The sequence below is a fragment of the Phyllopteryx taeniolatus genome, chromosome 1 (assembly GCF_024500385.1).
Source record: "Phyllopteryx taeniolatus isolate TA_2022b chromosome 1, UOR_Ptae_1.2, whole genome shotgun sequence".
Lineage (NCBI taxonomy): Eukaryota > Metazoa > Chordata > Actinopteri > Syngnathiformes > Syngnathidae > Phyllopteryx > Phyllopteryx taeniolatus.
Genome location: NC_084502.1, coordinates 19,210,285 through 19,227,497, shown reverse-complemented (window position 1 = coordinate 19,227,497; position 17,213 = coordinate 19,210,285). Strand labels below are relative to the sequence as shown.

The 17,213-nt window shown below is 43.0% G+C and overlaps 2 protein-coding genes across 4 annotated transcripts; both read left to right on the top strand.

The window, feature by feature from the left end:
* The first annotated feature begins 6 nt into the window (after nt 1–6).
* ftr97 (finTRIM family, member 97) lies at nt 7–9,866 on the top strand. Its single transcript, XM_061778214.1, has 3 exons — nt 7–705; nt 5,536–5,680; nt 5,859–9,866. Exons 1-3 carry the CDS (start codon nt 131–133, stop codon nt 6,597–6,599), a joined length of 1,461 nt encoding a protein of 486 aa, XP_061634198.1. The 5' UTR covers nt 7–130; the 3' UTR covers nt 6,600–9,866.
* A 151-nt stretch (nt 9,867–10,017) lies between these two features.
* Nucleotides 10,018–17,106, top strand: mtrf1 (mitochondrial translational release factor 1). 3 transcript variants are annotated; one of them, XM_061778243.1, is made up of 10 exons: nt 10,424–10,849; nt 11,014–11,340; nt 11,509–11,606; nt 11,693–11,774; nt 13,174–13,281; nt 13,348–13,520; nt 13,595–13,712; nt 13,789–13,925; nt 16,789–16,887; nt 16,968–17,106. In XM_061778243.1, exons 2-10 carry the CDS (start codon nt 11,121–11,123, stop codon nt 17,091–17,093), a joined length of 1,161 nt encoding a protein of 386 aa, XP_061634227.1. In that variant the 5' UTR covers nt 10,424–10,849; nt 11,014–11,120; the 3' UTR covers nt 17,094–17,106. The 3 variants fall into 3 exon arrangements, with proteins under 3 accessions (XP_061634219.1, XP_061634211.1, XP_061634227.1); XM_061778235.1 differs by having other exon boundaries at nt 10,018–11,340; nt 16,770–16,887; XM_061778227.1 differs by having other exon boundaries at nt 10,415–11,340.
* Nucleotides 17,107–17,213: the final 107 nt, after the last annotated feature.

Here is a 17,213-nt window from a genome sequence, read left to right as displayed (position 1 = left end):
TTTTTGCGAACGTCACGTGACCAAACCCGGAAAACAGGTTACGTCCCTTTTACTACGGGATGTTGACATGACGGTTTGAAGCCGAACTTTCTACTTCTTTATCGCTGGCGTCTTCGGACTAAAGAATAACATGATGTCGTTAAAACCAACAAAATACCAGAAGCGAGAAAATCCCAACAGTGACTTCTGCTGTGTACCACAGTGCTCCATGTCAGGGAAATTCAACTCCGCCGTAAGTTTCCACCACTTTCCAAAGAATGAAAACTTGAGAAAAATATGGACACGTAATGTGAGACGTGAAAATTTGGTCATTAAGAGGACAACAACAGTCTGCAGTAGGCATTTCATGCCCACTGACGTCATCCAGGGTGGGAGACGGCGTTTAAAGGAAGGTGCTGTACCTGTGCTTTTTGCGTGGAACGACTACTCTCAGCCGGAAGTCAGACCGAGTGTCCGGGAGAGGACAGAGCGACCAGAGGAGGAAGCGATCGAAGAGAACGAGACAAATGTTGATTTGTTACTTCGGTGCCATGATTATAATGCAAGACCAGAAGTATCGGATCTGGATACAGCACAGAAGATTATAGAGGCGCAGCAGCTGGCGATAGAGGAGCTGAGGAAGAGACTGGAGGAGGTCACACTGAAACAGTCGTTTGGTTTGGAGAGGTTTCTGGCATCAGATGATGACATTAGACTCTATACCAGGTTTGTGTTATGCCATGATATACTGAAATTCCCCATATGATTTAATAACTGAATATCATTCTGTTACATGTGTAGATTGTGTTTATATAGCAACATTTCTTCATATTAGACGACTATTGCGCAATTGTATGTGGACACCAGTGAACACATAACCATATTCAAGTAAATCAATTAAGCAAGATAGGGTAGACAATAGCTTATGAGCTACAAATGTAAATTAAACGCTTAAAATAAAGCCTACACTAAACCTATTATTAACATCACATTTTTTGACTTTTTCAGAAAGTTAATAATTTGTGAATTATACTGAGAAGTTTTCCTAAATTAAAAGCCTTTCCGCTCAGATATTTAAGGAGCGTTGACAAAATATCAATAATATGGATTGTCTTTCTGAACATCTCAGTTTAATGCACTGCTCACCAGTATCCACTGCCACCTCAATAACATACCGTATTTTCACGACCATAAGGTGCACCGTATTAAAAGGCGCACTCTCGGTTACGGGGTCTATTTTTGTATTTAACACATACATAAGGCACAGCGTATTATTGGGCGCAGGCATGGTAAAACATAGCTAGCTTAAGACATACGGTAGCATGCATGCATGCTAAAACAATGTTTTTAAAAAGGCAGCGGGAGCAAAACTGAGTTCGGTTGTACTTTATTGAAGTATTTAACAATGTACTCACGTTATTTTTTGATCAATCCTCATCCACAAATCCATCCAAGTCCTCATCTTTTGTATCCGAAATGAACAGCTGGGCAAGTTCTTCATCAAACACGCCAGGTTCCCTCTCGTCATTGTCGCAGTCAGTCTTGTTGCCGTGCGGCTCCTCAGAAATTATGCCGGCTTTTACGAAAGCTCGAACAATAGTCCAAGCAGACACGTTAGCCCAAGCATCCACAACCCATTAACAAATTGTAGCGTAACTCGCCCGGCACTGCCTCCTAGTCTTAGTAAAGCTGTGTTTGCCATCTGTCATCCATCGCTCCTACGCCGCTCGCAACTTCACTTTGAACGCCCTGTTTACACCGATGTCCAGCGGTTGGAGTTCCTTTGTCAAGCCTCCCGGAATGATGACAAGCTCCAAGTTATTGCACTCAGTCGAATGGTGACTATAGAGACGCGTCTCCCGGCTGTTCTTTCCTCATTAATCCATTGCTCGAGTTGGTCTTCCAACTCGGGCCACCTCGCCTTGTTTCCGCGGAAACTCAGCTTAGTCTTCTTGACTTGGCGAAGCTCGTTTTGCTGCTTCCTCCACTTGCGAACCATGGATTTGTTGATCTTGAATTCTCTCGCGGCTGCTCGATTCCCATGTTCCTCTGCGTAACTGATGGCTTGCACTTTAAACTGTGCTTCGTAAGCGTGTCTCTTCGTAGGTGCCATTTTCGGGGGTCCTTAGTTAAACCAATGCACATACCAGCGCGATATACCTACTGGGGGCATGCCTTTAGCATCAACGTTCCCCCTTTAACTGTCGCATGCTGTCAGCCACGTCCACTTTTCCTCTGTATAAGCAGCGTGTCGGCTGGAAATGCTCCCAGTCAGTCAAGCGGAGCGCTCATCACACAACAACATCTATAGATTTTGGAACTCTGTGCACACATAAGGCGCACCGCATTATAAGGCGCCCCGTCCATTTTGGAGACAATGTAACACTTTTTTAGTGCACCTTATGGTCGTGAAAATACAGTATGTAGAAGAATTATCAGATTTCTGACAGTGTGAAGACAACTTAGAAACTATGTTTTGATAAACTAGAATAATGCATCCCTATTGGGGCACAAGCCAGTGCAAACTGTAGGCCGGTCCCAAGCTCGGATAAATGCAGAGGGTTGTGTCATGAAGGGCAGCCAGCTTAAAACTTTGCAAAACAAATATGAGCGTTCATCTAAAGAATTCCATACCAGATCGGTCGTGGCCAGGGTTAACAATATCCGTCCCCGGCACCGTTAACCTGCAGGGCGCTGGTGGAAATTCCGCTGCTGCGGGTCAAAGGCGAAGGAGAGGTGAAAAGCGGCTTCTTAAGCAGAAAGAGAAGAGGAAAGCACAGAGCCTAGAATTGAATGTGGGGACTTTGAATGTTGGGACTATGACAGGAAGATCTCGGGAGTTGGTTGACATGATCATTAGGAGAAAGGTTGATAAATTGTGTCCAGGAGACCAGGTGGAAAGGCAGTCAGGATGCCGTGGTATCGGAATACAAGATTTTATTGCAGTAGTCTGACAGTGCAATCGTGAAAGAGCAAATTTGTCTTGTAGTCTGATCCGGGCATTATGTGTTGCCTGTCTCCGACGTGTTGTCTGTCCCACACCGCCGACATGTTTTTCTTTTCTTTTTTAAATAACTTCATTGGCTGTCAGATATTTACAGTACTGCGTCAAAAGACATGCGACAAGGCTAAAACTGAACTAGCTTTTGGATTCAAATATACTGTGCACGCGGCGACGCGGAGTACATGACGGAGCCGATCAATGACGTCATTGATTATTATCAATTATGACAAATTATGACATTAAAGCCGATTAGCATAAAATGCTAAATATCGGCCGATACCGATCAGCACGATAAAATTGGTGTAAAGTCTAGTATAATGTGATTAGCGGCTATGCCCCACAGGTAGGATGTGACCTAGAGGTGAAAGAGAAATTCTGGAAGGAGCTCTACGAAGTAGTTCTGAGCATCCCAGACAGCGAGAGAGTAGTGATTGGTGCAGATTGTAATGAACATGTTGGTGAAGGAAACAGGGGTGATGAAGAAGTGATGGGTAAGTACGGCATCCAGGAAAGGAACTTGGAGGGACAGATGGTGGTAGACTTTGCAAAAAGGATGGAAATGGCTGTAGTAAACACTTTTTTCCAGAAGAGGCAGGAACATAGGGTGACCTACAAGAGCGGAGATAGAAGCATGCAGGTGGATTACATTTTGTGCAGACGATGTAATCTGAAGGAGGTTGCCGACTGTAAGGTAGTGGTAGGGGAGAGTGTGGCTAGACAGCATAGGATGGTGGTGTGTAAGATGACTCTGGTGGTGGGGAGGAAGATTAGGAAGACAAAGGCAGAGAACCATGTGGTGGAAGCTGAGGACTGAAGAGTGTCGTGCGGCTTTTCGGGAAGCGGTCAGTCGTGTGCTGGACAGATGGAAAGAATACTTTGAGGAGTTGATGAATGAGGAAAATGAGAGAGAAGGAAGAGTTGAAGAGGCAAGTGTGGTGGGCCAGGATGTGGCAATGATTAGTAAAGAGGAAGTTTGAAAGGCAAGAGGATGAAAAGTGGAAAGGCAGTTAGTCCTGATGATGTTCCTGTGGAGATATGGAAGCATCTAGGAGAGGTGGCTATGGAGTTTTTGAACAGCTTGTTCAACAGAATTCTAGCAGGTGAGAAAATGCCTGAGGAACAGAGGAAAAGTGTGCTGGTGCCCATTTTTAAGAACAAGGGTGATGTGCAGAGGTGTGGGAACTATAGAGGAATAAAGTTGATGAGCCACACAATGAAGTTATGCGAAAGAGTAGTGGAGGCTAGACTCAGGACAGAAGTGAGTGTTTGTGAAAAACATTATGGTTTCATGCCTAGAAAGAGTACCACAGATGCATTATTTGCCTTGAGGGTGTTGATGGAAAAGTACAGAGAAGGTCGGAAATCGCTACATTGTGTCTTTTTGGATCTAGAGAAAGCCTATGACGGAGTACCCAGAGAGGAACTGTGGTACTGCATGCAGAAGTTTGGAGTGGCAGAGAGGTATGTTAGAATAATACAGCATATGTACGAGGGCAGCACAACAGTGGTGAGGTGTGCTGTAGGTGTGACAGAGGAATTTAAGGTGGAGGTGGGACTGCATCAGGAATCAGTCCTGAGCCCCTTCCTGTTTGAAGTGGTGATAGATAGGCTGACAGATGAGGTTAGACTGGAATCCCTGTGGACCATGATGTTTGCAGACGACATTGTGATCTGCAGTAAAAGCAGGGAGCAGGTGGAGGAGCAGTTAGAAAGATGGAGGCATACACTGGAAAGGAGGGGAATGAAGATTAGCCGAAGTAAGACAATATATGTGCATGAATGAGAGAAGAGATAGCAAGGGTGGAGGACTTTAAATACTTGGGTTCAACAGTCCAGAGCAATGGTGAGTGTGGTAAGGAAGTCAAGAAATGGGTCCAAGCAGGTTGGAACGGGTGGAGGAAGGTGTCAGGTGTGTTATGGGACGGAAGACTCTCTGCTACGATGAAGGGCAACGTTTATAAAACAGTGGTGAGGCCAGCCATGATGTACGGATTGGAGACAGTGGCACTGAAGAGACAACAGGAAGCAGAGCTGGAGGTAGCGGAAATGAAGATGTTGAGTTTCGCTCTGGGAGTGACCAGGTTGAATAAAATTAGAAATTAGCTAATCAGAGAGCCAGCCAAGGTTAGATGTTTTGGACACGAAGTTAGAGAGAGCAGACTTCGATGGTTTGGACACATCCAGAGGAGAGATAGTGAGTTTATTGGTAGAAGGGTGATGAGGATAGAACTGCCAGGCAAGAGAGCTAGAGGAAGACCAAAGAGAAGGTTGATAGTTGTCGTGAGGGAAGACATGAGGACAGTTGGTGTTAGAGAGGAGGATGCAGGAGATAGGCTTACATGGAAAACGATGACACGCTGTGGCGACCCCTAACGGGACAAGGCGAAAGGAAAAGAAGTTTTGATAAACTAGAATTCATGGCAGAGCTGTTGCATGGGTTGCAGTACAAAGTCATGTCCAATAAAGTTGCGAGTGGACAGACTAGTGTACCACCACTTCCTCCTGATAAGTGTGATGTTCAGATTTAAAGCTAATATTTTTTTCCCTTTTAGGTTTGCCAGCTACCGCCATCTTCAGGCATTTTGGAGACAGATTGAACCTGCAACAGAAAGAATTGTGCATGTTGGTGGTACATGTTCATCCACTCCCAGTGCAACAGCACCTCTTGACAATTCCACTGATCTACTTCGTCGACCGGTAGGAAAAGTTTATACATCATATTTTTGTTTTATCAGTTTTATTGATAAATTGGCTCCGAATAACAGTATTATGTAGGTTTGGGAAATACATAATTTTTTGATGACTTAATCAAATAGCGGCCAGTGTATTGTGATAGCGATAAAATACAGATTTGTCCCCTCTGCTCCCCAACCAGAGCCGGTGCCTTCCAATGATTGATGAACTGTTCCTGTTCTTGATGTACCTGTCACTGGGTCTGAAAGAAAGAGATTTGGGTAATCGTTTCAACATTCATCAGTCTACTGTCAGCAGGATCATCCAAACCTGGGTCAATTTCTTGTACACCTTACTCAGCGCTGTTGGGATATGGATGTCTCCTGAGACAATAAGAACATCAATGCCAAGTGTGTTTGGCAAGTACTCTGACACTCAAGTCATTGTTGACTGTACAAGGATAAGATGTCAGAAGCCGTCATCTTTACTCTTGAGTGAGATGTTTACCCACTATAAATCCCACACTACGCTGAAAGGAATGATAGGTGTGTCACCGCATGGTGCTGTCACTTTTGTTTCCTCATTGTATTCTGGCTCCATCAGCGATGAAGAGTTGTTCAGACAATCTGGCATTATCCCTCTTTTGGATAAAGACATGGCTGTAATGGTGGACAAGGGATTCAGAATTGATGAGCTAGTGCCATGCAAAGTTTACAGACCTCCTTTTCTGAGTAAAAAGTCACAAATGTCTCATGATGAAGTGCTGGTCACTCAGGACTTTGCACGGTTAAGGATACATGTGGAGAGGACAATTAGACGCATCAAAGAGAACAAACTATTTGACACCATTATTCCTCTGACCCTTGCTGGTAGTATCAACCAGCTTTTTGCAGTAGCCTGCCTCCTAAGTAACTATCAAAATAAACCACTGGTCGAGGTGTGAGCACAGTAATGTTCTGTGTGTTAAGTTGACACAGTCAGCCTCCCTGGTTACTTGGACATTAAATCGTATGTCAGTTGCATGAATGTCTTAGGTCTTCTCAGTTTTATAATGGTTCTCCCTCAGTTCTTTTTCTGTGATTTTAAAAAAGTGAAACCTTTTCACCAAGAGATTAAAATGAATTTCATTTTATGAGGTGTCAGTACCAAGTTACATGTTTTGAGTCTGAATAGTGTAAAACATGAAAGCAAGAGTATAAGCCGAATATAAAATACGAGATGAGAACATTGAAAGCAGTCATGATTCACGTATTGTATATTAAATGCTTTTTCTAATGACAATCTGTAGAAATAAATTTTTGCCTTTTGATTGCAGAATACACACTATCTGATTTTTGTATGACAATTTGTCAAAAACTGTCCTTTTTAAAACATATTGCTTCTTTGGGAAGCTAATTTAGAATTTTACTACAGAAATAATTCAAAAAGGGATGCATGAAATAATTTTCGAAACAACACTCTCTGGTCCCATTTATTTTCCAGCTAATTTTGAAGGAACAGTTTAAAAGCCTAAACTGTGTTTATTTGTCTGAAATTAAAGTTTTGACACGGGCATCATTTTTTTTATAGTATCGAGGCCCTCTCTATAACATTTAAAGCCTAGAAAAAGTACATTTCACGCAATATTAGGTTTACGTTACTTTATTCATACCTGTAGATAGATTTGTTTTGCAGCAGAAGTTATACAGTACATGTAGAGACAGACAAACATAAACAGTACTCAAGGCTCCTATCAAAACTAATCCCTTAACCTAAAAAAATACATTAAAATATGCTTTTTTTTTGTTTATCTATCTCACTTCTACCTTATGTGCGAAATGTTATTATGTTGGTATGCCTTGTTTATCTTCATGATCACTGCTGGAACAAAGGAATTTTTATACAGTTTGGTTTTGCATTTTGGAACTGAATCTTCGCCCTCAACGGAGGATCTGAAATTCACCAAGAAAATGGTGGGACTCACCATTCCCTGTAACTGTCTGATGTACAGCGATGCGAGACTAAGTTGTAATTCACCAATCAGCCTACTAGACCATTTAACAATGTGGCTTAAGGAGTTTTTGTTCTTCAAGGATAGATTTCCGAACAAACATAACAAAGAAAATCATACAATAGATTTGATAAAAGCATGGTGGAATAAGGTCAACAGTTTTTTCAACATGGAAATAAGCCATTTTCCTCAAACAAAACAAACAGAGGGTGCCTGTTTTTGCCCACAACTTCACAATTTCACAATAAGGGACCTTTAGGCTCTTTTGGAGACAGACAGGTACTTCTGCATGTAAAGGTTAAAGTATAACTGGTCAGCCTTTTTTCTGATGGACTGCCGTTACTTTGGGGTCAAAATAGACTCGCTGTACCAGCATGTCTTCCTGGGCACAAATCACAAGGTCACACCACTGCAGGCCAGTTATCAGTAGTTGACCCTGCACCTGCCAGTTGTTGGAGTGGCTTTCACAGAGTGCCAAAGTGCCATACTGCATTTTAAGGTATTTACATTCCACATAGTTCTTCTCATTAGAGCACTTTATCTCAACCAGTCTAAATGCTGGCTGATCAAATAGATCGAAGATCAAGCCATCTGGTGAGGCAGTAAGCCAGGAGACATTGTGTGGACAACAAGACTGCAGGGAGTGTAGTTGACATTTTTCATTTTGCAGTATTCAACTGCCACCTCAAACTCTTTGTCTGCCCTTCTTCTTATGTCTCCAGTTTTACTTATTCCTTTGAGTATTCTTTCTGCTAGACCCTCTGCAGAGCTCAGTCCCCTCACAAAGCACACCTCAAAAATGTGAAGAGGTTATTCTGGGCCTCTGGAGCTGATGCCACCCCATATCGATCAATATTATGGGCCATGTCCATTGTGGGCATCAAACTTTTAAGTTGAAAGTGCTCCTCCTCAGTACTCTGTCGGGGCCAGTCTGGACTCCCTAAGAGGCAATGGTGGGTAAGGTGGATGATCTTGGTATATTTCACCGCCTTTGTGGGTCGTATCAGTTGCTGGTAAGAGAGCACGCTTACCTTTTGTGCTAAGCCCAAAGCTGTCTCAACAAGTGTCTTCTCTAATACCCATCGTTGCTGCTAGAGGTTTATCTGTAACATGAAAGTCTTTGTTTGTGTCCACAATTTGGAGCAATGAGATATCAAGCGGATCACCCTCCAAGCCCTTGTGCAGTGTGCTTCTGTGAAAGACAATCATGGCTATGACTGGTGCATTTTAAAACATTTAAATAAACATAAACATATACAGACCCTTTTCCCAAAAATAGAGCATCATTGAAAAGTTCATTTGCGTCACGGTTGATGACTGGTTAGAGCATCTGGCTCACAGTTCTGAGGACTGGGGTTCAATCCCCGGCCCAGCATTTGTGGAGTTTGCATATTCTCCCCGTGCCTGCGTGGGTTTTCTCCGGGCACTCCGGTTTCCTCCCACATCCCAAAAACATGCATTGAAGATTCTAAATTGCCCGTAGGTGTGAATGTGAGTGCGAATGGTTGTTTGTTTATATGTGCCCCTCATCCTCTTGATAATACCCCATTGGTGCTACTGGCGGTATGGGCAGGGGCCAGGTCCTGCTGGAAGTTGAAATCTGCATCTCCATACAGATCCTCAGTAGAATGAATCATGAAGTCCTTTAAAACATTCTGGTAGACTGTTGCGGTCACCTTGGATTTAAGAAAGCAGAGTCTAGCAACATCTGCACTGGGCATTGCACCCCAAATCCGGACTGGACCTCAAGCAGCTTGGGTTCTGTTCTTCACTCGTCTTCCTCCAAACCTTGAATCCCGAATAAAAGGCACACTTTACTTTCACTGGAAAAGAGGACCTTGGGAAACTAACTGGCCAACAGTCCATTGCTTCTCCTTAACCCAGTTGAGATGCTTCCTACGTTGGCTCAGAAGTGACTTCACCGGAGGAATCAGACAGTTGTAGCCCATCTCAGACAGTTGTAGCCCATCTCCTAGTGCTAGAGGACTCTGCATCTTTTGCACAATTGTCAAAAAAAATAAAATAATGTACCGGCATTACCAGATAACTATTAACTCTTTATTGCTCAGTGACTGTTTTTTGTCAATGTCTTTATGTCTCAAAAGTGTTCTCTGTCAATTGACTGTCTGTTGTCGTACTAGAGCGGCTCCAACTACCGGAGACAAATTCCTTGTGTGTTTTTTGGACATACTTGGCAAATAAAGAAGATTCTGATTCTGACTCCATTATTCAATGATAGTCTATTTTGATATGAAGGTTTTTTTGTTGTTGAAAATTTTAGTAACATCACTACTATAAAAGCTGTCTCTGGACGAGAACAGAGAAGAAACTTCAACAGAACCCCAAACCCATCCCTAACATTATTCTCAGGCTGGGGCTTCTCACTTTTCCTCATTGACTGATGCTGACAGGACCATACAGTCAGACTTTGTTTGATCTTGGTGAAAAACAAATGACTGTGATTGGCAGACACAGAGGTGGCCTCTATCGTATCGATAGTTACAGTACCTATAGCGAGTAACTTTGATATATAGGACACAAAAAGGACTTCGCCAGTGACCTGAAGCGGAATAAAACTGCTTTGTTTTGGTTTGCCAAATGCGGAAGTGAAATTTATTACATTTTAACGTGATAACATTTTACATTATAACGTGAAACCTATCACGTTATAACGTGAAACTTATCACGTTTATAATGTAATACTGAACCTTTTTTATTTTTTTCTGGTGTGGGAGCAAAACGCTTCCGGATGATTATGATATGCCATAGCAAGAAATTAATCTCAGCGATGACATTTTCTATCTATGCTGTTCTGAGATAGTTGTTGTTAGCTTGCTCAAATATAACGTTAGAGGAGAGTAACATGTTTTATATCTATTTCTATCGGCTAAGATTAGCTGCTTGTTGTTAGCTATCTACATACAGCATTAGCACTATTTATTACTTTTATTTTTACTTTTACTACACAGTATATTGTTTTAGTATAATAAAGGTTACGAAGCTAATGTCAGCAAATAGATAAGACTATATTACATAACCTGGTAGTCACATGAAGGATGACTCATGCAGTTTGAAACCAGGAGCTACAGGATGACGTCGCATTTCTACCAAGCCTGCCCTACACCTTTCTCCTGCCGGAAGGGCTCCTCCGCTAATGACCTCTTGAGAAGGAAGTACTACGTCCTGTTTTGCCGAATGCGGAAGTAGGTTGCGTATAAACCCTGATTGAATTCAATTGGAGCCGATGGTATCGTTATTTATTTATTTTTAAAATATCTTACACGTCGTTTTCATATACACAAAAGAGTGCATTGTCAAATGTTTTCTCATAGTTCGTGTCGCTTGCGGAACGTCTTTTCCTTCGTAGTTAACAACAACCTTAAAAGAGGACGGCGGAGGACAATCTCAGGACACACTAATGCAAAGCATACGAACATTTCAGTGACGCAACCGAGCCGCCTCTTCCACAAAGAAATGGGAGAGTTGTACGAAATCCATTCTGTTCAAATGTATCTCCGGCAACTCATGGAGAATCACAAAGCTCTCGGCCAGAAGTTGCACCTTGCCAACCTGAGCGAAGCTGACAGGAAAGTAATGGTGAAGAAACACACTGAGCTGCAGCCTTTGGCAAACGTTTTTAACAATGTTGAGCAGGCGCTGAAAGATCTTGACGAAGTGCAGTCCATTTTGAATTGTAAGTTGATCACCCCCCCCGCATTGGGAATGTATTAATATGTTTGCTCCCTTCATTGACGTGCAACTTAGTCTTGCACAAATTGGAATTAATTTGTTGAGAATTTCATTTTATAGTATATATTATTATTATTATGATGATGATATTGTGCCCTCACCATGACTGTAGCACCAGCGGGTTCTAAAGATGAAGTTGAACAGTTTGCTCAGCTGCTAAAGGAAGAGGAAGCACTTATCTCAGACAGGGTTTCAGTCTTAAAGAAAGAGGTAAGCATCTATGAACAGAGACAAGCTACAATGAACTTTATTGGTAAAAAAAATTCAGTGGTGAAGTATATTATTTCTCTCTCCAGTTAATCAAAGCTCTATTGCCGACTGACCCTCTGGACTCTAGTAACATTCTGCTGGAGGTTGTTTCAGGACGAACAACGGGAGGTTTGTGAACTTTAGTTCAATTATTGCTGTAATAAACACTTAGATATAGTCTCAAAAAGTTATGTATTTGGCCTCTCGTGTGGAATTTTAACATGACCCTAAAATGCACTGACCTTTACAGGTAACCTTCATTTTACCTTCACTAAACTTTTCAATGCTCATGTCCAACTGTTTAGTGTTCAACTAATTTTTGCTTCTACTACTAACTACTTTTTAACAAGGAACTGTACAGCAAAATAACAGGTGTGTGATCATGACATTTCCTGGGACGTCAACTTCTGTACCTTTCTGTTAGTCTTCCAGTCTCTGTATCTCTGTTGCAACCAATTGATGACACTCTGTGAAACTCTAAGCTCAGTGGCCAATCCCAGGATGATGGTGATACTGCTGCTGCTGATCAGTTGTCGGGTGCCCCCTTGGTCTTGTGAACATCATGTCAGAATGTGAACAGTTTGATGAAGAGGACTGTTTAAATACCATTTCTAATTGAATCAGGAAATATCTTGTTCCGTTCATGGATCAAACATGAACGGAACAATATATGGGGCATTTGATTCGGATGGAGACCCCGGGGACGACCCAGGACACGCTGGAGAGACTATGTCTTTCGGCTGGCCTGGAAACGCCTCGGGATCCCCCCGGAAAAGCTGGATGAAGTGGCTGGGGAGAGGGAAGTCTGGGCGTCCCTGCTAAAGCTACTGCCTCTGTGACCCGACCTTGGATAAGCGGTAGAAAATGGATGGATGGATGAATCAAACACTGAATTTTGCTGTTCTGCTCCAGTAGTGAAATATTGAACAGTTGAACACGTGCAGGTGGCACGGTGAACGACTGGTTTGAGCATCTGGCTCACAGTTCTGAGGACCAGGGTTTAATCCCCGGCCCTGCCTGTGTGGAGTTTGCATGTTCTCCCCGTGCCTGCGTGGGTTTTCTCTGGGCACTCCGGTTTCCTTCCACATCTCAAAAACATGTATGGTAGGTTAATTGACAACTTTAAATTGCCCGTAGGTGTGAATGTGAGTGCAAATGGTTGTTTGTTTATATGTGACCTGCGATTGGCTGGCAACCAGTTCAGGGTGTACCCTGCCTCCTACCCGATGATAGCTGGGATGGGGTCCAGCACGCCCGCGACCCTAGTGAGGAGAAGCGGCTCAGAAAATGGATGGATGGATGGATGAACACGTGCATTCAAAAGTTTAGAGAAGGTCAAATTAAGTTAACCCATAAAGTTTATAACGGATTTTAAGTGGCTCTTGAAATTTCATCCAAAACCCGAATATCCCTAACAATTTGTGATGCTACAAAATGACATTTTTGCTATATTCCGATAATACAGCTCTGAATAGTCTATAGTGTCTTATGCATCCTACAATAAAGTTTCGTCTTTTTTTTTTTCCAGGTGATATATGTCAGCAATTCACCAGAGAAATGTTTGACATGTATCAGGGTTTTGCTGCTTACAAGAACTGGGATTTTGAGATGTTGAACTACACTCCTGCCGAATATGGTATGTACAGTATTATGCATGCGAAGATACAGTGGAGCCTTGACATTTTACTCATGTCCTTCATAGGTGGTTTGCATCACGCGGCTGTGCGGCTAGCTGGGGAGAACGTGTACAGACATCTAAAGCATGAGGGGGGGACACACCGGGTGCAGAGAATTCCCGAGGTGGGCCTGTCCTCCAGGATGCAGCGCATCCACACTGGAACCATGACTGTGATCATCCTGCCTCAGCCTGTTGAGGTAACTCCCTAATAGCTCTCAGTTTCAATAACCACATTAATATGGGTTGCCTTTCAAGCTAGTGTGCGCTCTAGGTGGCTGTCAGCATCGACCCTAAAGAACTGCGTGTTGACACATTCAGATCTCGAGGTGCTGGGGGTCAAAGTGTCAATACAACCGATAGCGCTGTGCGCATTGTTCACCTTCCCTCAGGTATGATACTCCAACAGCTCTCAAACTGCTCAAGATTTTTTACTTACTTCTGTTTTAATAGAGATATTTCCCTCAGGTATTACAGCAGAATGTCAACAGAGCCGCTCTCAATTGCAAAACAGAGAAACTGCCATTCGCATGCTGAAGGCCCGCCTCTACCAGAGCATGATGGGTAAAGAGACCGAGCAGAAGCATTTGGCTCGTAAGCAGCAGGTAAAGAAATTTTTTTTCTAATAAGGCTGTATCAATACATAATCGAAGGCGAAAATTGCTATACTCTAAGGCTAAATTAACACTGCAAGGCATGATGCCCAATTTGGATTTTTTGTTAAAACCGATCTTTTTATGTAGTCGTTCACATTACAAGAACAAATGCAACTTGTACTGTGAATGGGATGTGTCTGTGAAGTGACACATATGCACACAAAACACGACATCACATTGCACGTGCGCACAACACATGAGGTGCAGTGTGTTTACGGAAGAAAATATGACCCCTCGTCCTGACGCATTTGGGGCAATTTCAAGGAGTTTGATTATCTTACCTATCAGTTTTAAACCGTCTTCTTTTCCCCTCTGACTGTTTTCTGCTCCTTCGTCCACAGTTGCTTTTGTCTCGTGTCTGTTTTGTCGAACAGTTGCAGAGCTGCCAAATGTTACAGAACGTTCATATTTTGTTACGGAAATCACGGAACGTTGTCTCTTTACCGCCGTAACACTGATTGTTCCGGATACTGGGGGGGGGGGGAAATCCAGTACCTGACATTACCGGCGCGTCGACATTGGTGCATGCTATTTTTACGCACCTCCCACACCTGCCCATACCCAACTTTGTGAAAAAGTCACACAAGAACAAAGAACTATTGAAGTAAAAAAAAATAACACAGATACTATGGGATAATATAATAAAAGAATATAGACTATATTTTGTCATAACACGTCACACTGTGGAAAAACATTGAAATTGACCTGCAGTGTGACCATAGCCTAAGGTCCAATGCCCCATTCAGATTTTTTGTTAAATCCGATCTTTTTATGTAGTCGTTCACATTACAAAAACAAATGCGACTTCGACTGTGGACGAAAGGATGTGAGACGCATCTTCAAACAACAGAAGATTAAGAAAGCGGCAGGCCCAGACCTTGTGTCCTCATCCTGCCTCAAAGTCTGCGCGGACCAGCTCGCTCCAGTCTCCACAAAGATCTTCAATAGATCTCTGGAACTGTGCGAAGTACCATCGTGTTTCAAACGCTTCACCATCACCCCCGTTCCCAAGAAACCTGCATTCCCGGGTCTGAATGATTACAGGCCTGTCGCCTTGACAGTCCTTTGAACGCCTCGTGCTGGACCACCTCAAGAGCGTCACAGGTCCCCCCTGCAGTTTGCTTACCGAGCAAACAGGTCTGCGTATGATGCAGTCAACATGGGTCTGCACTTCATCCTAGAACACCTCAACAGCGCGGGGACATACGCGAGGATCCTGTTCGTGGACTTCAGCTCTGCGTTCAACACCATCATCCCTGAACTCCTTTCCTCCAAGCTTCTCCAGCTCAGCGTCTCGCCTGCCGTCTGCCAGTGGATTTACAGCTTTCTGACGGGCAGGACACAGCAGGTGAGGCTGGGAGATGCCACCTCATCCACACGCAGCATCAGGTCTGGGGCACCCCAAGGTCGTGTCCTCTCTCCGCTGCTCTTCTCTCTCTACACGAACGACTGCATCTCAATGGACCCGGCCGTCAAACTCCTGAAGTTTGCAGATGACACCACTGTCATCTGCCTCATCAAAGACGGTGACGAGTCTGCATATCGACAGGAAGTGGAGGAGCTGGAGCTGTGGTGCGGCCGAAAAGATTTTCAATTTGAAATGAAAAAATCGGAATTGATGTGCAATGTGAACATAGCCTAAGACATGAACCTGTGTCATCTTTGAAATGGCAGAACTGTGACACGCCCCTTCCAAGTCAGGGTTTGTGCCTCAATTCCAGAAAATGCCATATGTGTAATAATAATGTAATTCTCATTATAATTTTTAGTTCACGCATTCATTCTCCGTACCGCTTATCCTCACTGTGGTCGAGGACGTGCTGGAGCCTATTCCAGCTATCTTCGGGCAAAAGGCGGGGCACACCCTGAACTGGTCACGTCACATAACAATCACAGATACTGACTCACATTCATACCTACGGACAATTTAGAGTCTTCGGTTAACCTTCCAATGCATGTTTTTGGGATGTGCGAGGAAACTGAGTACCCGGAGAAAACCCACGCAGGCACGGGGAGAACATGCAAACTCCACACAGGAGAGGCCGGATTTGAATCCGGGTCGTCAGAACTGTGAGGCAGATGTGCTAAACGGTCATGCTAGTTCTGTTCAACAACTGAGGATCGCGAACTGGACGAGAGTAGTAAGAAACATGGCTAATATGACTTATAACCCTGAAACTGCGGACCATTTGTGCTCATTTAGGTCAGGAGTATGGAACCATTTTGGCTACCCGCTTGATGACAGAGATGGGAATTGCGTAGTCGACAAGACTTGACTATTTTATAGTGCTTCAAAAAACGTCAAGTCGAACATGTTAATACACCTTCAAAGACGCCATCCTGAAATGAATTTAAGTTGGGCTTAGAAGAAAACAGGCACAGTAGACTCTGAAAAATGTTTATTATATTAATAAATTATATACTCTATATCCATCCATTTTCTGTATTGTTTATCCTCACTATAATAGTATTGTTGTAAATACATTTATATAGTATGTTTTCTTCATAAAAATATGAATTGTATTAATTTCTAAAATAAGTCAAATATCGAGATACAAATTCTTAACTTTGGTGTATCGTTAAAGACCTAATTTTCAAGTATGGAAAATTTAAGCTTGGGAATTTTGGAAATATTAGACATGAATATAAAAAAAATTCTCACAAGACAGCCATGCAATGTAATATAATTAAAAAGCATGGCATATCAATAGATTTCTTCGTAAGTATAACTTAAGTTTTAAATATTTTATTGAACAATCGATTCTTTCATTGCAACTCTTCATTCACACACAGCCGTGTCTGTTCGTGTCAGGTGGGAACACGCTCGCAGTCAGAAAGGATTCGCACCTACAACTTCAGCCAGGATCGGGTCACAGACCACCGCATTGGCTACATTTGCAGAGATATTAAGGTTAGATCCAGAAACTGAACTTTTAATGTGACCCAAGCTATGCCGTCTGTCACATTTCGACATGTTCCAATACATGTTAGGAGTTCATGCGAGGAGGAGAGGCGCTTGATGATCTCATCACGGTCGTGCTTGAACACGCAGAAAGGGAGGCTCTTCTGGACCTGGTGGAGAACAGCAGAATAAGTTTGTACTCTTCTGCAGACTGACACACGCCACAGCTGGCTGTCAAGTTTGGGCCTTGATAGTTTTCAGAAACAATGTTGAAAACAGGGGATATGAGGTGTTGTCACATTGCAATTTATTTGTTATATTAAAGTAAAAATTTT

Excerpts from the sequence above, each read along its gene's own strand:
- ftr97 (XM_061778214.1), top strand. The coding sequence starts at position 131 with ATGATGTCGTTAAAACCAACAAAATACCAGAAGCGAGAAAATCCCAAC. Across the intron at positions 706-5,535 it reads GACATTAGACTCTATACCAG|GTTTGCCAGCTACCGCCATC; the intron begins GTTTGTGTTATG and ends TTTCCCTTTTAG. Across the intron at positions 5,681-5,858 it reads CTGATCTACTTCGTCGACCG|AGCCGGTGCCTTCCAATGAT; the intron begins GTAGGAAAAGTT and ends CTCCCCAACCAG.
- mtrf1 (XM_061778227.1), top strand. The coding sequence starts at position 10,965 with ATGTTTTCTCATAGTTCGTGTCGCTTGCGGAACGTCTTTTCCTTCGTA. Across the intron at positions 11,607-11,692 it reads TTTCAGTCTTAAAGAAAGAG|TTAATCAAAGCTCTATTGCC; the intron begins GTAAGCATCTAT and ends TTCTCTCTCCAG. Across the intron at positions 13,713-13,788 it reads CATTGTTCACCTTCCCTCAG|GTATTACAGCAGAATGTCAA; the intron begins GTATGATACTCC and ends TATTTCCCTCAG.